Genomic DNA, 23,456 nt, shown 5'->3' on the forward strand with positions numbered 1-23,456 from the left:
ATTGTAGAAATTCATATACAAATATTGAAAGCATTTAATGAGACAACTAAAAGATGTGCAACATGAAAATATTGTCCCATTTACATTGTGTAATTTATTGATGTTCCCTAATTACCCCCAGCGATAGGCTATCCAATGTCAAACCAACCTTGCCATGGTTGCACACTAGCTGGTTGAAGCTAATTCGTGAAAGAAGTTTGCTAGCACTAGCTAGCCTAGGCGACTTCAAGACACAACACCTGGTTAGACAATTTCAAGTTATCTAGAAGGGTGACTGTAACTGTGTACTGTTTTGGGAGAGTGAATGTACAAACCATAGACTGCTTGCCACGTGCGAACACACACACACAAGAGACACCCACATTAAACCACCCCCCCAAGACAACTCTCATTTCTTTACCATGGACGCTGCATTTCTTAATGACCAAATCAGGAAGTTCAGCCCCCTTTTAGGTGAAATAAAGTCAATTGAGACCAAGGGGCCAGAGTTCCGGTCTAGAAGCACAGTTTCGACTGCTCTGACAGACTTGCTTCGGCATTACAGTTTAACTGATGCCCGGCCCAGAAAGACAATTTCCATAGACGGCCACATAGAGAAGTCAGATTAGAAAATTCCTAATAAGACACCTTAGTCATCACCTTTGTGCACAAAACATCCATTGAATTATTCAAATAATTGTCGCCGAGGCCAATGTTTTTTTTCCATCACTCACAGCCCGAAGAGAGAGGCCTTGTTGGACATAGCAGCCAACAGTGCAGGCGACTGCTAACAACTGACTGATCTACAAATCACCTTGCATCATAAATAACGACTCATTATTATTTATAAATCAGTCATTCACAATTTACCCATGATACATCGTGGTTTTGATGCTCCCGAACACGGCCATTAACATTTTATATGCATCCAATGTCTGCCATGTTTTTGGATTACGTGATGACGCCGTCGCTGCTCACGCTGCTTCCTGTGCTAGTGCGCTTGTGAAGTTGGGCCTTGTAAACCGGATATAACCCGGATATAGACGGTCCATGAATTGGCGTATGCTAACGTGAGTAGATTACGTTGAAAACAAAGGTCGGACATCTCGGGGACAGTCTCCAGTTCTTTATGGGCTCTTTCAAGTGGATCACTTTTGTCGAGTCGGTGACCAACGCCTTTCAAAGTGTGATGCATTATGGAGATAAAAAACTGTCCGACTTGCACCTACATGAACTTTACAACAACCATGTGATCAAAGGTCATGACGTTTCAACTTCAGTCGACAGCAATTTTCTGCATTTGCTCATCACCAGCTGCAACCATTACAGTCGCTCTTATCCAGAAAGACTTACAGTAGTGAGAGCATACATTTTAGTACTGGTCCCCTGTGGGAATTGAACCCACAACAACCCTGGCATTGCAAGCGCCATGCTCTACCAACTGAGCCAACACATGCATTGTGGAAGGCTCTATTGTCAACCAATCATTAGGGTGTTTTTCTTTGACCCACGCGGACGTGACCAAAGACGTGACTGAAACAGGAACAGCATTCATGTATACAGTGGATATGTACAAATTAATGTGATATTTGAGTCTCACTCTCACCAATTGATAATACAATGTTCACACATACATTTATTTCGACATCACACAGAAAAACTTTTATAAACAATGGCAACACTGCCATGATACACTGAGCCTTACTGTTGGATAACCACATCAGTGTCCATCTTTCGGCTGGCGCAGATGCACCTCCCCTGACTTCACTCCTTGACTTTCGTCTACAGTCAGTTGCTTCAGCCTTACCACTCAAACAAGCCCATTACCTCATTGATTGAGACGCAAAAGTGAAGAAAACGTTTTAGAGCCAATGTACCTCACTAGATGGGTCTGCCCTGGAATTTGTCAGCTCATACAAATCCCTGGGTATCTGGCTGGACAAGGCACTATCCTTCCACACACACATCAATAATCTTCAAGCAAAGGTTCAGAATAGGCTTTCTCTTCCGGAACAATTCTTCATTCACACACTGCTAAACACACCCTGGTCTAAATGACAATACTCCCCATCCTGGATTATTGGGATGTCATCTACAGGATGGCCCCAAACTCCACCCTCAATAAACTGGACGTACTTTACCACTCTGCTGTACGCTTTGTCACTAGTGCCCCATTCCAAACCAGAAAAAGATGTGTTGGTTGTAGAATCAAAGGACCATTAAAATAAGGGGAGTAGCAGGAAGGAAAATGTAGTGCTCGTCAGGATAGGGAAAGCACGTTTCTGACATCTGTCCTGTCCGTGCTGGGGTCTTGCACTGAATGTCCCGGGAATCTAGGCTGCTGATAGGCTAACATAATAATAATTGGCGTGACCTTGACCAATAAGAACTAAAATAAGTTTAGGACCTTCTGAACGGTGGCTGAGCTGCCTGACAAAAAACACCAGTAGAACGTGCTAGAACGGACTCTCGAGTGGCGCAGCGGTCTAAGACACTGCATCGCAGTGCTATAGGCGTCACTACAGACCCGGGTTTGATCCCAGGTTTGATCCCAGGCTGTGTCACAGCCGGCCGCGACCAGGAGACCCATGAGGCAGCGCACAATTGGCCCAGCGTCATGAGGGTTTGGCCGGCCGGAATGTCCTTGTCCCATCGGTGCATGCATGCTGACTTTGGTCGCCAGCTGTACGGTGTTTCCTCTGACACATTGATGCTTCTGGGTTAAGAGCGCATGTGTCAAGAAGCAGTGTGGCTTGGCAGGGTCGTGTTTCGGAGGACGCATGGCTCTCGATCGTCGCCTCTCCCGAGTCTGTACGGGAGTTGCAGCGATGGGACAAGACTGTAACTACAAATTGGGGAGAAAAATGGGGTAAGAAGTACAAAACATATACAGTGAGGGAAAAAAGTTTTTGATCCCCTGCTGATTTTGTACGTTTGCCCACTGACAAAGAAATGACCAGTCTATAATTTTAATGGTAGTTTTATTTGAACAGTGAGAGACAGAATAACAACAAAAAAATCCAGAAAAACGCATGTCAGAAATGTTATAAATTAATTCGCATTTTAATGAGGGAAATAAGTATTTGACCCCTCTGCAAAACATGCCTTGTTGGCAATCACAGAGGTCAGATGTTTCTTGTAGTTGGCCACCAGGTTTGCACACATCTCAGGAGGGATTTTGTCCCACTCCTCTTTGCAGATCTTCTCCAAGTCATTAAGGTTTCGAGGCTGACGTTTGGCAACTCGAACCTTCAGCTCCCTCCACAGATTTTCTATGGGATTAAGGTCTGGAGACTGGCTAGGCCACTCCAGGACCTTAATGTGCTTCTTCTTGAGCCACTCCTTTGTTGCCTTGGCCGTGTGTTTTGGGTCATTGTCATGCTGGAATACCCATCCACGACCCATTTTCAATGCCCTGGCTTAGGGAAGGAGGTTGTCACCCAAGATTTGACGGTACATGGCCCCGTCCATCGTCCCTTTGATGCAGTGAAGTTGTCCTGTCTCCTTAGCAGAAAAACACCCCCAAAGCATTATGTTTCCACCTCCATGTTTGACGGTGGGGATGGTGTTCTTGGGGTCATAGGCAGCATTCCTCCTCCTCCAAACACGTTGATGCCAAAGAGCTCCATTTTGGTCTCATCTGACCACAACACTTTCACCCAGTTCTCCTCTGAATCATTCAGATGTTCATTGGCAAACTTCAGACGGGCATGTATATGTGCTTTCTTGAGCAGGGGGACCTTGCGGGCGTTGCAGGATTTCAGTCCTTCACGGCGTAGTGTGTTACCAATTGTTTTCTTGGTCCCAGCTGCCTTGAGATCATTGACAAGATCCTCCCGTGTAGTTCTGAGCTGATTCCTCACCGTTCTCATGATCATTGCAACTCCACGAGGTGAGATCTTGCATGGAGCCGCAGGCCGAGGGAGATTGACAGTTATTTTGTGTTTCTTCCATTTGCGAATAATCACACCAACTGTTGTCACCTTCTCACCAAGCTGCTTGGCGATGGTCTTGTAGCCCATTCCAGCCTTGTGTAGGTCTACAATCACGTCCCTGACATCCTCTCTTTGGTCTTGGCCATGATGGAGAGTTTGGAATCTGATTGATTGATTGCTTCTGTGGACAGGTGTCTTTTATACAGGTAACAAGCTGAGATTAAGAGCACTCCCTTTAAGAGTGTGCTCCTAATCTCAGCTCATTACCTGTATAATAGACACCTGGGAGCCAGAAATCTTTCTGATTGAGATGGGGTCAAATACTTATTTCCCTAATTGAAATGCAAATCAATTTATAACATTTTTGACATGCGTTTTTCTGGATTTCTGTCACGCTCGTCATACACAACGGACCAAGGCGCAGCGTGATATGCGTACATCTTTTAATAGTACTTAGCAACAACACAACAAAACGAAACGTGAAGTCCTCGGTCATAACACAAACCTACACGGAACAAGATCCAACGAATCACAAGTGCACAAAAGGCTGCCTAAGTATGGTTCCCAATCAGAGACAACAAGCAACAGCTGATTCTCGTTGCCTCTGATTGAGAACCACCCCGGCCAACATAGAAACACATAACCTAGAACAGAACATAGGAAACGAAACATAGACACTACACAAAGAAACTAACACCCTGGCTCAAAATACAAGAGTCCCCAGAGCCAGGGCGTGACAGTACCCCCCCCAAAGGCGCGGACTGCGACCGCGCCAACATAAACCCAACAGGGGAGGGGCCGGGTGGGCATTCCACCTCGGAGGCGGATCCGGCTCCGGGCGTGACCACCACCCTCTAACAACCCCCCCGTAGCGCCCCTGGTCTGGTCCCGCTGGCCTGGACATCGGTGGAGCGGATTGCTTAGGCTCCGGTGTGGAGCAGCTGACCGGTACCTGACCAGGCACCGGTGAAACAGGCACGGGCTGTGCCGGACTGACGACGCGCACCACAGGCTTGGTGCGGGGAGCAGCAATGGGCCTGACCGGGCTGACGACGCGCACAACTGACTTGGTGCGGGGAGCAGGAACGGGCCGGACCGGGCTGACGATGCGCACCACTGGCTTGGTGCGGGGAGCAGGAATGGGCCGGACCGGGCTGACGACGCGCACCACTGGCTTGGTGCGGGGAGCAGGAACGGGCCGGACCGGGCTGACGATGCGCACCACTGGCTTGGTGCGGGGAGCAGGAACAGGCCAGACCGGGCTGGCTACGCGCACCACAGGCTTGGTGCGAGGGGCAGGAACAGGCCGGGCTGGCGACGCGCACCACAGGCTTGGTGCGAGGGGCAGGAACAGGCCGGGCCGGGCTGGCGACGCGCACCACAGGCTTGGTGCGAGGGGCAGGAACAGGCCGGACCGGGCTGGCGACGCGCACCACAGGCTTGGTGCGGGGAGTAGGAACAGGCCGGGCCGGGCTGGCGACGCGCACCACAGGCTTGGTGCGAGGGACAGGAACAGGCCGGACTGGGCTGGCGACGCGCACCACAGGCTTGGTGCGGGAGCAGGAACAGGCCGGACCGGGCTGTGGAGACGGACTGGAGGTCTGGAGCGAAGAGCTTACACAACCCGTCCTGGCTGAATGCCTATTTTTACACACTCTGTGTGAGGCATCAGCACAGGACGTACAGGGCTGTGTACTCGTACTGGCACTACAGCACGTGACACTGGCGCAGGATATCCGGGACCGAGGAGGGGTACTGGAGGCCACGAGCGTTGAGCCGGCACACTCCGTCCTGGCTGCATGCCCACCTTAGCACGACACGTGCGTGGTGCTCGCACAGGACGTACCGGACTGTGCCGGACCACTCGCGGCACAGTACGCAGCTCCGCATACCTCGGAACCTGCCCAGTCTCACGCTGCCTAGCCTGAATACGGGGAGTTGGCTCTGCTCTACCTCTTGGCTCCGCCAACCTCCCTTCCAGCCCCCCAAACCCGGTGGCCACCTCTCCTAATCCCCAAACTCGCCCCGTAGCTGCCTTCAGCAGCCCCGTCGTCCATGCCGTGTGCCCCCCCCAAAACATTTTTATTGGGGTTGCCTCTTGCGTGTCCGACGTGTGCCCGGTTGGCGCTGCTGCTCCTCTCTATGGCGCGCCTCCACCGTCTCCTCCCACGGACGGCGATCCATTCCAGCCTGGATTTCCTCCCAAGTCCAGGACCCCTGCCCGTCCAAGATCTCCTCCCAAGTCCAGGCTGTCTGCTCCTGGACACGCTGCTTGGTCCTGTTTTGGTGGGATCTTCTGTCACGCTCGTCATACACAACGGACCAAGGCGCAGCGTGATATGCGTACATCTTTTAATAGTACTTAGCAACAACACAACAAAACAACAAAACGAAACGTGAAGTCCTCGGTCATAACACAAACCTACACGGAACAAGATCCCACGAATCACAAGTGCACAAAAGGCTGCCTAAGTATGGTTCCCAATCAGAGACAACAAGCAACAGCTGATTCTCGTTGCCTCTGATTGAGAACCACCCCGGCCAACATAGAAACACATAACCTAGAACAGAACATAGGAAACGAAACATAGACACTACACAAAGAAACGAACACCCTGGCTCAAAATACAAGAGTCCCCAGAGCCAGGGCGTGACAATTTCTTTGTTGTTATTCTGTCTCTCACTGTTCAAATAAACCTACCATTAAAATTATAGACTGATCATTTCTTTGTCAGTGGGCAAACGTACAAAATCAGCAGGGGATCAGATACTTTTTTCCCTTACTGTATATATATATATATATAAAGAATGTGCTTTAACAAAACCCAACACTGTGACATATTAATCCATTGACTGGCCATCCCTACATGTACGACGTCAAACCCACTGGCTCACATTCATATACAAATCCCTCCTTGGTAAGACCCCCCTTTATCTCAGCTCACTATTAAGACTCCCCACCAGCAACCTGAGATCCAGCAATTACATAAACCTGGCAATCATCAAGTCACTCAGTATCTTTGGTGAAACTGATTTTCAATTCTCCGCTGCTAGAGACTGGACCATCCTTCAAAAAACACTGAAACTAAGCTCTTTTGTGACCATTGGTACTTTTAAAAACAAACTGTCTGGGATTTTAAAGGTGCACTATGCAGAAATCGCTCTGCCATTTCCTGGTTGCTAAAATTCTAATCGTTTGCTTAATTTACGTTTATGTGACAAACCAACCAAATATAGTGTAGAGAATCATTGTACCATCCAAACCGCTGTGAAATATATTTTCCAAAACCCAAAATATTGTATTTTCAGTTGTTTAAAGCTGGTGTACAAAACCAAAAGTAAAAGAAGCAAAAATGAAACTTAAGGACATTAAGCATAGAAATAGCCATATAGAACATATCTACTGCTTCTTAGACTTGCTTTCAATTCGAATGACAGATCTATAACTCACTCTTCTATGTGAATTTGGTCGGTCGCCCAAAAAGCTTTAACTGATAACTGCATGTGTTTCCCCCCTGCCTCTTAAATGCTGCCTATTGCTGAATGTTTTACTGACAGTTTTACTGACTGCTCATTATGTGTATTTTGACTGTATTTTGACTGATATTGTTTTACCTATTTGTGTGTTATATGTGCTGTGCCCGCTCCCTGACAGGTCGTCATTGTAAATAAGAATTTGTTCTTAATTGACTTACCTGTATAAATAAAGGTGAAAGAAATACATGTAGTCTGGCATAATTGCACAAATCAGTGGCCTTTAGGCCTAAACCACATAATCTTTTGGATTTATGGGCCATCAAATAGACCACAATTGAGATAATCCATGTATTGGATTAATTTATACAATGTGTACTGTTATTATTATTATTATTATTATTATTATTATTATCATCATCATCTCATATCCTATCATAAATAAAGTAATGTTTGACCTTATCAACATGGACACCCTCATCTGACACGTTTCTACGTATTTCATCAAAACGTCATATCCGGCTAATGGGGTCAGTTTTGTTTCCGCGGATCCGCCATTTCATTTTTTGAAGTTAATTGTGACAAGTAACAAGATTTGATTCAAAATTGTATTGTTTTACAACTGGGTTGGGTGAGTTATCATTTAAATCTGGCGATCAGACACGTTTTGTACGAGGACCAGCTTGTGGATTTTAAATTGATGGGCATATGCAAGTTGCGGATGTCGCCTATTTTCCAAACGTGTTCTAAGCGCTAAAGTTTTTGTATGAGTTGAATGCTGGTTGTGGATAAGTGGAGGCAAAGGGAAGGCCCGTGAAGCCTCGGCTTTGGAGTGGGAGTCATGGCCGGAAATTTTGACGCAGAGGACCGTGCAAGTTGGTACTGGGGAAGATTAGGTAGACAGGAGGCAGTTTCACTTTTACAAGGACAGAGACATGGAGTGTTTTTGGTGAGAGACTCTATCACAAGTCCAGGCGACTACGTGCTGTCCGTTTCAGAGAATTCCAAAGTCTCGCATTACATAATCAACAGCATCAGCAACAACCGGCAGTCTGGCTCAGGTAAGAGAGACATGCTTTGGGGCTGCAGAATACAGGAGCAAACAAGGTATCCGTTCTTGTATGACTTCAATGCAACCGGATTTACAATAACGCATGCAATCCAATGATAAAATATTAATCCAGCAAGCCACTCCACGTTTATTTGGCTTTATTTGGAACATAATTTTAGATGAACTTCCTACAAGTGAATTAACCAAACAGTGACATTTGGATTAACCAGACATCAACTATGTAGTCCACTGCCTTTTATCGGCCAGAAATGTGGTAATTCACATGCCAATTAATAAGGCCTAATACCTTTGGCCAGTGAAAGGGTTTCTGTTGTTCTTTCCTTCTTTTCTACTCATCCCTCTTTTCCCACCCTCCTCTCCCAGGCCTGGCGCCACCACGGTTCCGCATAGGGGACCAGGAGTTTGACGCCCTCCATTCCCTGCTGGAGTTCTACAAGATCCACTACTTGGACACCACCACTCTGATAGAGCCGGTCAACAAGGCCAAAAAATCTTCCTTCGTCAATGCAGGTGCTGGAGGCCTGCCGCAGCGGCTAGAAGACGAGTTTGTCCGTGCCCTCTTCGATTTCCCAGGCAACGACGATGAGGACCTGCCTTTCAGAAAGGGTGACATCCTGCAGGTTCTGGAGAAGCCTGAGGAGCAGTGGTGGAACGCCAAGAATTTAGAGGGGCGTCCCGGGATGATCCCTGTGCCCTACGTGGAGAAGTACCGACCGGCCTCTCCCACCTCGGGGGGCCCTGGAGCAGGGGGTCCCAGTGGGGTGGGCTCGGTAGACAGCTCCAGTGTTCAGGGCCCTCCTCTGCTAGACCCGAGCCAGTACGCCCAGCCCACATCTCTTCCCAACCTGCAGAACGGACCCGTCTTTGCCAGGGCCATCCAGAAGAGGGTGCCCAACGCCTACGACAAGACCGCCCTTGCCTTAGAGGTACCTACCTAGCTTTGCTCTCTTGTTCTCTCATCTCCTCTTTCCCTTTATTCATCATCCCTCTCTCAGATTCTTTGATACTCTTCATTTTGTCATGGATTTTCCTTTGTCCACAGCCTTCAGTGCAATGAGGCTAATCATTACTGGTCTTGTACAACATATATTTTCTTTGGCATTATGTCAAAATTATGAGGTCAGAGAATCAAATCACCTTTTTATTCAGCCTTTTCTTTTTATTCTTTATCATTAATAGTGATTTAGAATTATATTGAATTGATGACATTTCTGAATGGTTGTCGTCTGTACCGTCATAGTTGTAATGCCAATATCAGTGTCTTAAGTGGTAATCCTCACTACTGGGACTGGTTTGAACTGTTGTAAAGTCATAATCTGGAGAAGTCCCTATGTTCTCTCCCAGTGAGGCATTCCAAGTTATGTCTTCCATTTCCGCTCACTGCTGGAAGGAATGAAGGAGTTGGTATGTGACCTCTGTGACTCGTTGTCTGTGACTTCCTCCTCAGGTTCTTAACCAGTCGCATGCCCCTCAGGGTCCCAGTCGCCAGGCTTGTTAAACAAGTTAGTCTGGGTCGTATCCATTAGTCACCAAACAGAAGAAAACGGACTGAAACGGGCAGGGACTTTCCTGATCTTGTCCAATAAGCAATGCTTATTTTTGTTTTTCATTGCAAAACGTTTTGCTACGGGTGTGCTCTATTGAATATGACCCAGTGCATGCAGGGTGGTGGTCAGTCAGTCTGAACTCAATGGCCAACTGCTCTAAAGCTCATTAGAGAATGCTGCCAGAGGCTCCCTCCCTGACTGTCTTAACAAACTGTCCAGAAGGGGAAAGAGGGCTTCCAAAGCGAAGGTCGTTGTGGGAAGGAAATACTTTGTGTAGAGGAACATTTCCTTTCATTTCTATGAGGACATTACTCTGAGCCAGAGCAGCCTCTGGGCGTCAAGCCAGCGGTCTCAGTCTCAGCTGCCCCCCTCTCTCCTCTTCTAACCTGCTTGGGGAGAGGGGAGAGGGGAGAAGGGAGGTGGAGGGAGTGAAGGAACAGTAACACTGAAACAGATACATGATCTTCACTTTCTGACCTTCTTTCTGTCTTTATGGAATCAGCTACAGGCTGGAGGTAGTCTGTTTTGCCTCTGTCTTTTGAAAGACTGAAGTGTTACGCTACATGCTTACAAGGACAAAAAGTAATGTCAAAGACTTGTGTGAAAATGTTGCATTACTTTTATTTACTTTTGGTTCCCAGACAGTTTATATGTTCTACCCACCCAAGAGTCAGTCAGCACTGCGCTCCACTGATAACCAACAGGATATTTACCCTCCATAAAGGTGTTTGCCAGTGGTATGACTAAGGAGGATATAGGTTTAATGAATGACGTAAATGTGCCCTTGAGCAAGGCACTTAACCCTCCTGTAAGTCGCTCTGGATAAGAGCGTCTGCTAAATGACTAAAATGTAAATGTAAATGTAATGATTAGCTCCCTGCACACACTTCCTGGTCACATCTTAGTAGATGGTAGTACTTCACTCTCTTTAGAAGAATGGTCCACCTGTAATGAAGAGGCCTACAGGATGAACCGTCAAATGGACCTCTGCAGTACTGGTTTGTGTTTAGTTGCACTGTGATTTGTGCTTGTGAGGCCAAATGAACTGCTGCGATACATAGACACAAAGTTTCACAAGTGGCTATCTTGCTGCAACTAAAACGTACTGAAATGGGGAGTGTCTCCCTGGACTTGTCCAGTAAGAAAGGCACATTTTTGTGTTCCGTTGAAAAGCGTTTGGAAATGTTTTCCGTAGCGTGCCCTAATGAACATGAGCCATGTCTGTCTGTTTGACGAGTCCTTCTCCTCCTGCAGGTGGGCGACATGGTGAAGGTGACAAAGATCAACGTGAACGGCCAGTGGGAGGGCGAGTGCAAGGGCAAGCGCGGCCACTTCCCCTTCACCCACGTTAAGCTGCTGGACCATAACAACCCTGAGGACGATGCGAGCTGAGAGTGGACACTGGGCTCCTTGGGCTCCTCCCATCCCTTACTCTGCCCTTAGACACACACACTCACTCCCTCCACTGCCACCATCGCCCCTGTGCCAATCAGCAGCCTCCTCATGGCCACACTCAGACACACACACACACCACTTCCTCTTCCTCAGTTGGTCCCGTTAGATAATCATTACGCTGTGTCATCTTCACTCACACTACCAGTATTTATACCACTTCAGCACCATGGTCAGCTCTATCAAAACACACACGCACCCACACACATTCCCCTTCTAAATAAGAAAGACTCAAGCCTTGTCTGGGATGAGGACAGTGGGGAGTGTGTGGACAGCCATTCAGAGAGAGGGAAAGAAAGATAGAAACGCTATCTTGGACTGGAATGGTAAACACAGAGACCCATGGAGAAACACTCTGGTTGTCGAGGAGAGCCGTTAGGATAACACTACATTGTACACAAAACTATCATCCTCACTACAAATCCACGACCAAGTAACTAGTAGTCTTTTGTAAGAACAAAATAACATATTGTTATGAAATTGTTGATAACCATTACATGCTGAAATTGTTTCTTTTCTGCCTTGTATTTCTGCATCGTTTTTCCGAGAAGTAACATTGCCAGTCCACCACTATTGCAGAGATCTCAACAAATGTGTAGGCTATGTTGTGTGCTTATGGTATTGTCAGGCGCTAACCCTCTCTCTTATTTTTTTGTGTTTGTCTTTGACAAACCTTTGTCTGCTCCGCTCCTACTCTGAATCACTGAAACATTTTTTATTTTTACAAACGGCTGTTAACTTTTCACCTTGTTCTAAACAGTGGAGATGCCTTTTGTGTATGATCAGCCAGGGTCGCGCAAATGTTCTGCCATACCATAGCCAAGGATAGACTGTTAAAATGACATTTTCATATGACATAAGCTCAATGTTCATATGAATTGGCTTTCTCCTTGCAAGCTGTCAGATATAAAACAGATTACGGTAGTACCTACTTGTTCTCCTGTACACGTTGGTTACAAGGTAAAGGCAGTGCATTGACACTGACTGTTCTCACATTTCTGTTCTAGATTCCTGTCATCCACTATATTTTGAGAATTGATGTCTGTCCGTATTTATTAGTGTATTAGAGCAAGCTAAAAACCCTTTAATTTGCATGCATCCACAAACCACCATACTATTACTAAGATTGTCTACTTTGAATAGGTCTTCTTTGTTGTTAAGAGATCACAGTTAAGTCCACCTGTTGACACATGACAATCATCTTTCCATTCCTATCATGTAGAAAACTGACAAATGTTTGCACCCTGGCACAGCATCACAAAGCACCCTGGCACAGCATCACAAAGCACCCTAGCACAGCATCACAAAGCACCCTGGCACAGCATCACAAAGCACCTTGGCACAGCATCACAAAGCACCCTAGCACAGCATCACAAAGCACCCTGGCACAGCATCACAAATGTTACAGATATAAGTAGTTTACTGTACACAGCAGATGCGTATCTCTGTTCCACTATAAATTTAACCTGTATCTGACCATTCTTACACATTGCACCCCACTGAATGTGCCCCTGAAATTCACTTGGATAACTTCACCTCCTAGAGGGGTTTCCCATAGATTTAGGCGGAGGGGACTTGAGAAATGGTTTACCTCGTCTTCAGTAGAACTGGCCACTAGGGTGCACTGCAACAGCATTAGGCAGAGCGGTGCTGGGAGAACCAAGGTGCTAGTCTGTCTCTGAGCCTTAGCCTTTGTTGATCAATACAGTAGTCTGTGTTGAGGTTGCTGGAGGTGAAATTAGTTTTTTCAGAATGCACTTCAGTTATTTTTTACAATTACTTGTCAGTTCTGACCCCATCCTTTTAATGACTTTTCTTGCCTTTTCTTTACTGTTCCAATATGTCATTTCTGCTGTGTTCATTGTCTGTGGCAGACCTTGTGATGGCTTTTTTGGGGGATAATATAAGGTAATTTAGCACCAAATTTATGAAGCAGCTGTGAAAAATCCAAACGCATGCATTATCAGGGTGTGAAGTCTACATAAATGGTAATATGGTAATACGAATTAAACTCCAATGATGTAGTACCTCATCAAAAATACAGTGTGTGCTGTCCTTAGATTATGTTTTGGGTAGTAGATGCTGCAAAGTCCAGAGGAATAGAATGTATAACCTTTTGATGATTGGATTGTCCTCAAACCACAGGGGTTATCCCATTGCCATCAAACTTTTACCATTTCTCTGTGTAATTGTAGCTTTCGGGCCACCTGACAAACTGTTTTATTGCCAATTTATGCCACAATCTTTGTTTAAGGGCAGGGTTCGGTAGGTTACTTTCTAGATGTAATCAGTTAGTTACTAGTTACCTCTCCAAAATTGTAATCGGTATTAACTTTTGGATGACCCAAATTGATTACTTTCAGTTACTTTTGGATTACTGTCCCCTTTACAAGCAGATAAAAAGGAACCATCAAACGCATTTAGTGTGTCATCATAGTGGTCTCTGACTTGAGTTCAGACTTGCTCAGGTGGAACAAACTTAAACTTGCGCCTTTTTTCAATGCGGAATTAAATGTCATTGAGAAAACAGAAAGGTGTCATAATGTATTTTTTCGCGAACATCCTTTCTCAATTTAAAAGTAATCCAAGAAGCAATCATCTAGTTTTTTTTTTAAGTATCTAGTTACTCAGTTACTCCAGTATTAACATCTGTTAAATAATGTCTGCATTTTCATTCATTCTCTCAGTGCATGCCTGTTGCTTATGTAATCTGCTCTTATTTTAATGATTTTTTGTTGTCAATCATGCCTATAAATATTTTAAAGTATTGTATTTTTGTAACCCTGTGTAAGTCATGACCTTTCATAAGGGGGCTTGGTTGGCAACCGCAAATGGAAATTGTGATATCAAAATGTGCCATTGTATTATAACACTATATTCTTTCAAGACAAGTGAAATTACCTTTTATTTTCTGTAGCATGTAATATGTAACATGCTCAATTGGTAGAGCATGGCGCTTGTAACGCCAGGGTTGTAACGCCAGGGTAGTGGGTTCGATCCCCGGGACCACCCATACGTTAAAATGTATGCACACATGACTGTAAGTCGCTTTGGATAAAAGCGTCTGCTAAATGGCATATTAAAGTCAAAGGATTGGCAAATGAAAATACTGTACCCTATCAATCTTATGGATTGTCATAAATTGATGAGATCAAACTGCACTGCCGTTATTCATTCATCATTTGGCTCACTTGTCTGTCACTGGTTGCCATGCCGTGCAAAAATGGGAGGGGTTTTTCTGGGGAAGGGGTGATCCTCAGTGGGGGGTGATGCGTGTGTGGTGTGAAAGGTTCCCGGATTGAGATTTTCGCCATCTTTTTTTTTTTTTACTCCAGTACAACCGGTGGGGTGGAAACGCCACTGATCTATCCGTTGATTTCACAGGAACAGCCGACAGATTGACCTAGTACGATAGCAGCTACTGTCGACCCGTTTTATCAATTTGTCAGTTAAACTAGACTATTCGCAACAAAATGGGCGATCGGGAGGATTTAGTATATCAGGCAAAACTCGCCGAGCAGGCTGAGAGATATGACGGTAAGAGACACAATTGTATTATTCAATGGAGGGACATGTTCGCCGCTGTTTTTTTTCACCAGCTAGCTAATGTTAGCTACCAACATAGCTAACACTTGCACTCACTCATCCTCCTCCCTCTTGCAGGGGGCCTCGAGCGAGGACGGTGATGTCAGTGCGCTAACGTTAGCTAGCTAGTTAGCGTGAGCTAACGCATTAGGTTAACGAGCTAGCTGTGTAACTAACATTAATTACCCAATACTATAGCCACTTAACTGTCCAGATTTGTTTAACGATATGGATAATTTAAAGAGAATACAAAATGGCGGATTATTGATGGTGCGAGAGCTAGGTAGCTAGCAAGCAAGTGGGGGTGGTAGTTAGCTAACGCGTTAGCCACCTAACGTTAGCTGTGCTACAGTAGCTATGTGGGGATTACTTTTCCCAAACAATGATGTCAGCCAATGTAAACATATGGTAAAGTATTAGCTATAATGTAACGTTAGATAACTATGTAAATTTGTTGGCCAGCCAAATACCCTACCCCAGTTTACTAAACTTCTCGTGGTCCAACGTTAGCCATAGCGTGCTATCTGGGTGTGACGTATCGAAGACTGACCTGAAACAAAACCTTCCCCAATGATAAGACATTTTGACGTAGCTAGTTAAGTTAGCAAGCTAGCTAACATGCCTGTCAATTGGCATGAAGCAGAAGCTGTTATTAGATGTGTGATTACAGGGCATGATCATGTCTGTCTGGCTATGGAACCCTGGCCACATGCAACTTTGATTTGCCCCGAAATAAAACCAGTTTAGCTGCTTTATTTCACTCTCAAATCAAATGCGATTCTTCAGACATGCCGCTCTCATTCTTGACACTGATGTAACTATCGGTTTCTGAAAGATATGATTTTGTACCTTGTCACTGGGTATATGTTGATGCGGTACAGATGTAGTCTTGTAGTATTAATCCCTCGGCATGACTGAATTAAACCTAAATGTTGCAGCAGATACTACCTTCCAAGATTGTATGATCAAGAACCTGTATTCATAAAGCACATCAGAGTAGGCATGCTGATCTAGGATCAGGTCTCACCTGTCCTTATAATCATATTCATTATGATCGAATTGGCAACATTGATTATAGATCAGCTTGCCGACTCTGGGAATATAGGCCCAGGTTTAGGGACAGAGATGATTGTAAATAGGACTTTCTATAATTGGGATTATATTGTTGAGAAATAAACATTTGTAACTTTAGCATAAGAAAAAGGAAAGAAAGATCTCTGAAGTCAAACTTTGTCAAATAGTTTTATTTTGGATCTGATCTTTCAGCCCCAATTACTTATGACTTCCTCTCTGCTCCCCACAGAAATGGTGGAGTCCATGAAGAGAGTGGCCGGGTTGGATGTGGAACTAACAGTCGAGGAGCGAAATCTACTATCAGTGGCCTACAAAAATGTAATTGGGGCGAGGAGAGCATCATGGAGGATAATCAGCAGTATTGAACAAAGGGAAGAGAACAAAGGTGGAGAAGACAAATTGAAAATGATCCGGGAATACAGGCAAACTGTGAGTACGCCCAGAAGTATGAGTCATTCTGAGTGCATTCATATAGGACTGGTGCGAGAGAGATCTGACATGATTGGAGAGGCATTTGAGCTGCAGCACTCTTAAAGCAATATGGTAGCATTTCTACTGGAGAAAATTGTCATTGATATAAAGTAGTTTAGGCTAATTCACCTGAATGATACCGTTTGTGTATTGTTGCTTGTTGTGCCTAACATTGTGCCAGTGGCTGGTCATTCATTGAGTTATTTTTTCTCCTGCAGGTTGAGAACGAGCTGAAGTCAATCTGTAATGACATTCTGGATGTACTGGACAAGCACCTTATTCCAGCTGCCAACACGGGAGAGTCCAAGGTCTTTTACTACAAAATGTACGAGCCTCTTCTCCTTTTCTCGATGTGTTGTTTAGGAACAGATGCTTGATAGATGGTTATTGCTGTTTTTTAATGACCGGGTTAGAACAGTATTCCACTTCTCTAATGGCTCTAGAATAAAGCATAGAGCAGGGATTGTGATTCCTCCTGCTAAATCCCGAATTCCTGCTTTTCTGACATTTATCCTCCATTCTTTGATCATTGAAACTGAGCTATCCCCGAGATGTTTTAGGTTGCCCTGATCACGTCCCTGAGTTAGGAACATAGTTGTTTTTCACATGTTTTCAGGGAGCCTTTGAACATTTTACACCATGATGACCCACTGATTCGTCTCCCTCTTGCTCTCCCCTCAGGAAAGGCGATTACCACAGGTATCTGGCCGAGTTTGCCACCGGGAACGACAGGAAGGAGGCTGCAGAGAACAGTTTGGTCGCCTACAAAGCTGCTAGCGACATCGCCATGATCGAACTGCCACCTACACACCCCATTCGCCTAGGCCTCGCTCTTAACTTCTCCGTATTCTACTATGAAATCCTCAATTCACCCGACCGCGCGTGCAGGCAAGTACCTCGCACGGCTCTCCTTGATAGACTCTCTTGATACAAGTGTGACATAAGACCAATGTTTGTACTGCAGGTTGGCGAAGGCTGCGTTCGATGATGCCATCGCAGAGCTGGACACGTTGAGTGAAGAAAGCTACAAGGACTCCACACTTATCATGCAGTTGTTACGTGACAACCTGACACTATGGACTTCAGACATGCAGGGAGATGGTAAGCTGAGTGAGAGCTCCCACACCTGGACTTTTAGAATGCATGGAGGAAGTTGGTAATATTATTAAGGGGTAAAGCGCTTTTTGAGAACATGCTCAATTCCTCAATTTCTTCCAGTCTGAGGTATACTTACAATATTACAGCAGTTTGCCTCTGCTATTTTTTTGTTAGCCCATTACAATGTTTGTAAACGGATGCTATCCTACCAGAAAAGTGTAGCACTGGATCTCCTTGAGGTGTGTGCTATTGCTTATTCGGCTCTTTTCAGAGCTGCTGACGTGGATCATTATGCTAACCCTAACGTCTCCCTTCTCCATCCGTCTCTAACCTAACCTTGTGTCTTTCACCTTGCAGTTTCTTCCGCATTGCTTAGTGGTCCTCTCTCTGCCCTCTAAAGCTGTAGCTTCTTCAACCTTCATCTTATTGTCTGATTCATCTCTCACCTCTCTCGTTCTGTTTGTGTAGAGTCCTAAAGGAACAAAACAGCTGTTCATTTCCCATAATCTGTACTTTGTAAGTGTTTTCTGGCCTTGGTTTGAATAGTTTGTTCTGTCCCCCTTCACTACTAACTCACTGCAACGCCACTCACCCATTGGTTTGTGTCCTCTGGAAAGTTGTATATTCACACACTGTCTTATGAATAGTCTTTTTACATAGTGATTTAAAATAAAATCACCTGTCTATCAGTAATGCATTTAGTTAGAAGGTAACCTGAAGCGACTGTCTTTTTCATGTTCTGATTTCTACGTGTCTTGGACAGCTGACAGATTATTGGGTGTTTGGTACTGGTGTGCGAGTATCGTCTTTCAGCTGGAACCATTTTAGGCCAGGTGAAGGGCAGCTCTGTAGGTACAAGGAGGCCAGGTGAAGGGCAGCTCTGTAGGTACAAGGAGGCCAGGTGAAGGGCAGCTCTGTAGGTACAAGGAGGCCAGGTGAAGGGCAGCTCTGTAGGTACAAGGAGGCCAGGTGAAGGGCAGCTCTGTAGGTACAAGGAGGCCAGGTGAAGGGCAGCTCTGTAGGTACAAGGAGGCCAGGTGAAGGGCAGCTCTGTAGGTACAAGGAGGCCAGGTGAAGGGCACTAGCTTTCTCTGTGGGGCTGCAAGTGTCTCACCAAGTTAGAACGTGGGTTTGTGTGTAGAGTCTGACGCTCTGTAGTCGCCTGCCTGATCTGTTGATGGATAGTGCCTGATCTCCGTAGCTATCCTAAGAGCCGTGTATTGTGGAGACTGGACGACTAACAGCATGGCACCAGTTGTTGAGAGGCTATATGGGATATCCTGTCTGTCTTTGACTGGGTGACATTATCTACATCCAGTCCCATAATTGCTCTGTCATTCTGTCTGCCTGGCATCCTGTAGCATGACACAAATAGACAGTTGTCTCACTAGCAACGGAATGCCAGGACAATATAGTGGCTTATGTTGGAATAGAATACTTGGGTACAGGTGAGTCTTGGGCAGATCTGTCAGGAGGGATTTAAAGATAGGATGTTACTGTATTAGCTAGATGGCTTATAAATCATGGAATGAGTAGGCTATGGGGAAATTAACAAATCAAACTTGCTTCTCAATTATAAACGGAAGTCATCTGTCAGGTTGTCAAGTAGAGCCTATATAGGACGTTTCATTTTAAAGCTTTTGAATTAGTCTAAGATGTCATTTTTATTTGATTGAAGCACTACAGTAGTTATTTTTGATATGGCCTACAAGGTTGTAGTTAGTGGTTGAAGTTTCACTGCATGTGCTAAGATGTTTGTGACGCACTGAATGAAACCACCACTGGGCTCACTTTGGCCTGTCCACCTTCAACTTTGTAGACTGTAGGTTAAAACTGGCACAGGAGTAATGCAATACTTCCACAGCATCTCAATATGTTTGATGTTTGGGCACTGAGTCTGATCACCTAGACTAAGTTTGTCTCTCGTGTACATAACCTGAAAGCCCAGCCCTCACTGTCCGTTTTCTCTTGTTTTCAAGCAGGTGAAGAACAGAACAAAGAGGCGCTGCAAGATGTGGAGGACGAGCCCCAGTGAGACATCACAGCCAGCTTGAGACCCCCCCAGTGGCCCAAGTGACAGTGGCTCTCCTCAGCAGCTCTAACACCTCATGGTCTTAGAGATAATCAGTTTATTTTTTATTTTTTTTATAGCCCTTTAATTCAATTCAAATATAAATACCACTTAATTGAGACAATAAATACAATTTTGGAAAGGCAAAGAGTCCCTGGATTATTGTATTTTTCTTGGTACACGCGGTTCTGAAAATTATTTTTCGTTGTTTTGTTTTTGCTCTTTCCTCATTATTTTATCAGTTGCTGGATGTATTTAGAGACATTTTTTTCTTAATGTAATTACAGAAATTAACTTTTATTACTGATAGTTTTATTAGTTGTGGGAGCTGTAATATTTCTGTGTTAGTGAAAGAGATGCAAATCATTAAACATTTGAAGGGCAAGTCTAAACAAAGTGCTTTTGTTAACTTTAGTTTTTCAGAGGAAGTTGGCAAAATTCTTGATATCCATGTGGCGCAAAATGCTTAACTTTTACATCATAGTGATTCTATTGTAATGTTTTGGATTGTACTTTGTGCTGAAATACTGTATTGCGCATACTTGCTGATTTCAGATGGTGGCTGGTAGTGGTTTTAAAAATCCAAGGGAGCGCTGTTGCGTTTAGTAAAAGACCGCTCTTGATTGGCTTCTGTTGAAAGATGACAGCGTTCTAAATAGATGATTTAAAACCTGCATGAGTTAATGAATAGTTATTTTTCAGCCTCTTTCCCCTCCTTTATATAGCTCCTAAAGTTTTTCTTTCCTTTTCGCTTCATTATGTGTAATTTAAAGCTAATTTGTACTACTGGATATCTGACTGGAGCCACAGAGCGTCTCCTATTGTTCTTTCTGAAACACAGCATGGAATTAACATTAAACAATCTAAATTAAACATACCTAAATGTCTGTTGGTGTTGATTGCATCAAACAATTCATTCATGCTTCTTGGTTTTTACTTTTTAAAAAGCCATGGAGTAAAGCCATGGAATTGGGTGTTTAAACATGGTTAGAAATGACTCACAAAATGGAAGCTTGCCTGTTGGATGTATACCCATTTATTTTTGGTGGGCCATGTTAAGTCACTGTCATTTGAGAAGCACTGGAGGAAGGTTGGAGATAGACAAGGGATTTTCTAACACAACCACAGGGCACATGGTTGGTTGGCCCTGATACCAAATCTCTAATCAGAGTTTTTTGTTGAAGATGTCAAGTTAAAACATTTGTAATGATGGATTGCATTTATTTGCTAGCAGTTGTCATTTACAGAAACAGTGCTTTACTTGTATACCAGTTGAGCATGTATGGCAGGGAAATATGTAGGCCTACATTAGAAGAATGTTGGCTTTGAACAAGTTTATTAAAATGGAAGGGGACAAATAATCCAACAAACGTTTATATGAATTGTCACCGTGACACTCCGATGACAGGTGACTGTAAGACCCTAACTAGGTTACAGGGGCCCTAGTCTCAACAGCCAGTGTCTACAAAGAAAGCCCTATCAAATCTGGTACGTGAGACCACTGGGCCTAGTACTAACCTTTGAGGCGCTGGTCTAGGTTTTTTGAACACATGTAAGTCTTGAAATCATTAACAACAGTCTAGTCGTTGGAGGTGAAATGTTATGGTAGCAGAGCTTTCCCATCAGTGAGCTGAAGTCGGCCTCTTCTAAACGGTCCTTTTCAAAATGTTCCTCCATGTCTTCTTTCCTAACAAAATTACAGATGTATTTCAAGTGTTAATTTAATGTGTTATTTTAAGTGTTGATTTAATAGTGATAACTTTCAAGAATATAAGGATTTATATTTGCCAGTCTTTTCTTGATTGTTTCTTTATTCTTTATGTGAAAGTGAACAAGTTCATGTCATTTATATGAAGGCACCTGGTGTGTTTATTTTGTCATTTGACAGTTGGTTATCATGTGTCAATCAGAAGACTGACTTACATTAACAGAGAGTGAAATATTCTTTCAGACAGGGCACATGTCGCGCAGAATGACACAGTCAAAGTGTGATTTTGCGTCAATCAATACCACCAGCCGCTGGAGCAGCCCAGCGGTGACATCAGTCATATACAGGTTACATATACCACGTTCCATTTCCTGCAATACAGAGAGACACAGCCCATTGTACATGGTCTGTAAATTGTGATTCGATATAGATTTGTCCACAGCTGCTGTTTTGCACATAGTATTTTGTAACAGGATTATACATTTTAAATGGATTTAGATTCTCACATTTCATCCATAAACTAGTCAGTCTAACTTGTTTCTGCTGGGTCAGCGCCTGCTGGTGAGGGATCCTCTCAGGCCATCCACTGTGGTGGGGGAACCACATTATATTATGCAATTTTATTTGGATTTACCTTGAGAGAAGGCAGTCCATCCCTGTCCTTATCAAACTTCTCGAAGACTCTCCTGTATAGGTTGCTTCTTCGCTTACACACTTGACAGAACCTGCGGAGATATCCCTGTGGAGAGAGGCCTGGCTGGGACACAGAGAAAGACACAAGAGAATGACCTCCAAAATCTTGTCATTTCCACCAAGTGAATGAATGACAGATCTCACATTCTGAATTGATCTGGGGAAAATCCATCCAACCCACTCTCCAGCTGTCTGAAGTCCATTGGAAGGTCAAAGCGACATATCTTCGTGGATGGACGCACCCTCGCCTCCAATGGTTGGTGTTTACCTCTCTGTTATTGGATTAATATGATTGTCAGGATTGTTAAAGACAGTGCCAACTCTTCAGTTAGTATTCAATGTATAATAAGGCTTTCTTACAGCATTCTCCAGCTCATACAACTGTGTGCATATGCTGTCCAGACTCTCCTCTCCCTCCTCACTGGTTACAGGGTGACGCAAGAGCAGCTCCTTTAGCACATCCTGGAGGACAGGACGTGTACACACAGAGACTGCTTCCACTGAAACTCAGGTAAAACTAGGAAAAGGGGGATACCTAGTCAATTGTACAACTGAATGCATTCAACTGAAATGTGTCTTCCGCATTTAACCCAACCCCTCTGAATCAGAGCGGTGCGGGTGGGCTGCCTTAATCAACATCCACGTCATCGGCGCCCAGGTTACAGTGGGTTAACTGCTATGCTCAGGGGCAGAACAACAGATTTTTACCTTGTCAGCTCGGGGATTCAATCCAGCAATCTTTCGGTTACTGGCCCAACGCTATTTTGTAATTATATCATGATCCCAAGCTTGGAATACAGTGCATTCGGAAAGTATTCAGACCCTTTGACTTTTTCCACATTTTCTTACATTACAGCCTTATTCTAAAATGGATTAAATACAACAATTTCATAATCAATCTACACACAGTACCCCATAATGACAAAACAAAAACAGGTTTTTAGAGACTCTAAATTGTGCTCAGGTGCATCCTGTTTCCATTGATCATCCTTGAGATATTTCTTCAACTTGATTGGAGTCCACCTGTGGTAAATTCAATTGATTGGACATCATTTGGAAAGGCACACACCTGTCTATATAAGGTCCCACAGTTGACAGTGCATGTCAGAGCAAAACCCAAGCCATGAGGTTGAAGGAATTGTCCGTAGAGCTCAGAGACAGGATTGTGTCGAGGCACAGATCTGGGGAAGGGTACAAAAACATTTCTGCAGCATTGAAGGTCCCCAAGAACACAGTGGCCTCCATCATTCTTAAATGGATGAAGTTTGGAACCACCAAGACTCTTCCTAGAGCTGGC

The 23,456-nt window shown here is 44.5% G+C and overlaps 2 protein-coding genes and 1 long non-coding RNA gene across 6 annotated transcripts; 2 read left to right on the forward strand and 1 right to left on the reverse strand.

Moving 5' to 3' along the window:
• Positions 1–7,933: 7,933 nt before the first annotated feature.
• LOC121567460 (adapter molecule crk) lies at positions 7,934–12,390 on the forward strand. The gene is made up of 3 exons (XM_041877511.1): positions 7,934–8,449; positions 8,824–9,386; positions 11,262–12,390. Exons 1-3 carry the CDS (start codon positions 8,230–8,232, stop codon positions 11,397–11,399), a joined length of 921 nt encoding a protein of 306 aa, XP_041733445.1. The 5' UTR covers positions 7,934–8,229; the 3' UTR covers positions 11,400–12,390.
• A 2,391-nt stretch (positions 12,391–14,781) lies between these two features.
• Positions 14,782–20,635, forward strand: LOC121567461 (14-3-3 protein epsilon). Of its 4 annotated transcripts, none has more exons than XM_041877514.2 (7): positions 14,782–14,996; positions 16,348–16,547; positions 16,808–16,914; positions 17,271–17,477; positions 17,554–17,690; positions 18,156–18,203; positions 19,667–20,635. In XM_041877514.2, the coding sequence occupies exons 1-6, from the start codon at positions 14,933–14,935 to the stop codon at positions 18,161–18,163; spliced, it is 723 nt and encodes a 240-aa protein (XP_041733448.1). In that variant the 5' UTR covers positions 14,782–14,932; the 3' UTR covers positions 18,164–18,203; positions 19,667–20,635. The 4 variants fall into 4 exon arrangements, with proteins under 4 accessions (XP_041733448.1, XP_041733449.1, XP_041733446.1 ...); XM_041877515.2 differs by having other exon boundaries at positions 19,670–20,635; XM_041877512.2 differs by lacking the exon at positions 18,156–18,203.
• LOC121567463 lies at positions 20,509–22,262 on the reverse strand. Its single transcript, XR_006001110.1, has 3 exons — positions 22,101–22,262; positions 21,682–21,837; positions 20,509–21,445 (listed from the first exon to the last, which is right to left on the reverse strand). It is a non-coding gene; the product is annotated as an uncharacterized LOC121567463 (long non-coding RNA).
• Between the last annotated feature and the right edge of the window lie 1,194 nt (positions 22,263–23,456).

The sequence above is a fragment of the Coregonus clupeaformis genome, chromosome 6 (assembly GCF_020615455.1).
Source record: "Coregonus clupeaformis isolate EN_2021a chromosome 6, ASM2061545v1, whole genome shotgun sequence".
NCBI lineage: Eukaryota > Metazoa > Chordata > Actinopteri > Salmoniformes > Salmonidae > Coregonus > Coregonus clupeaformis.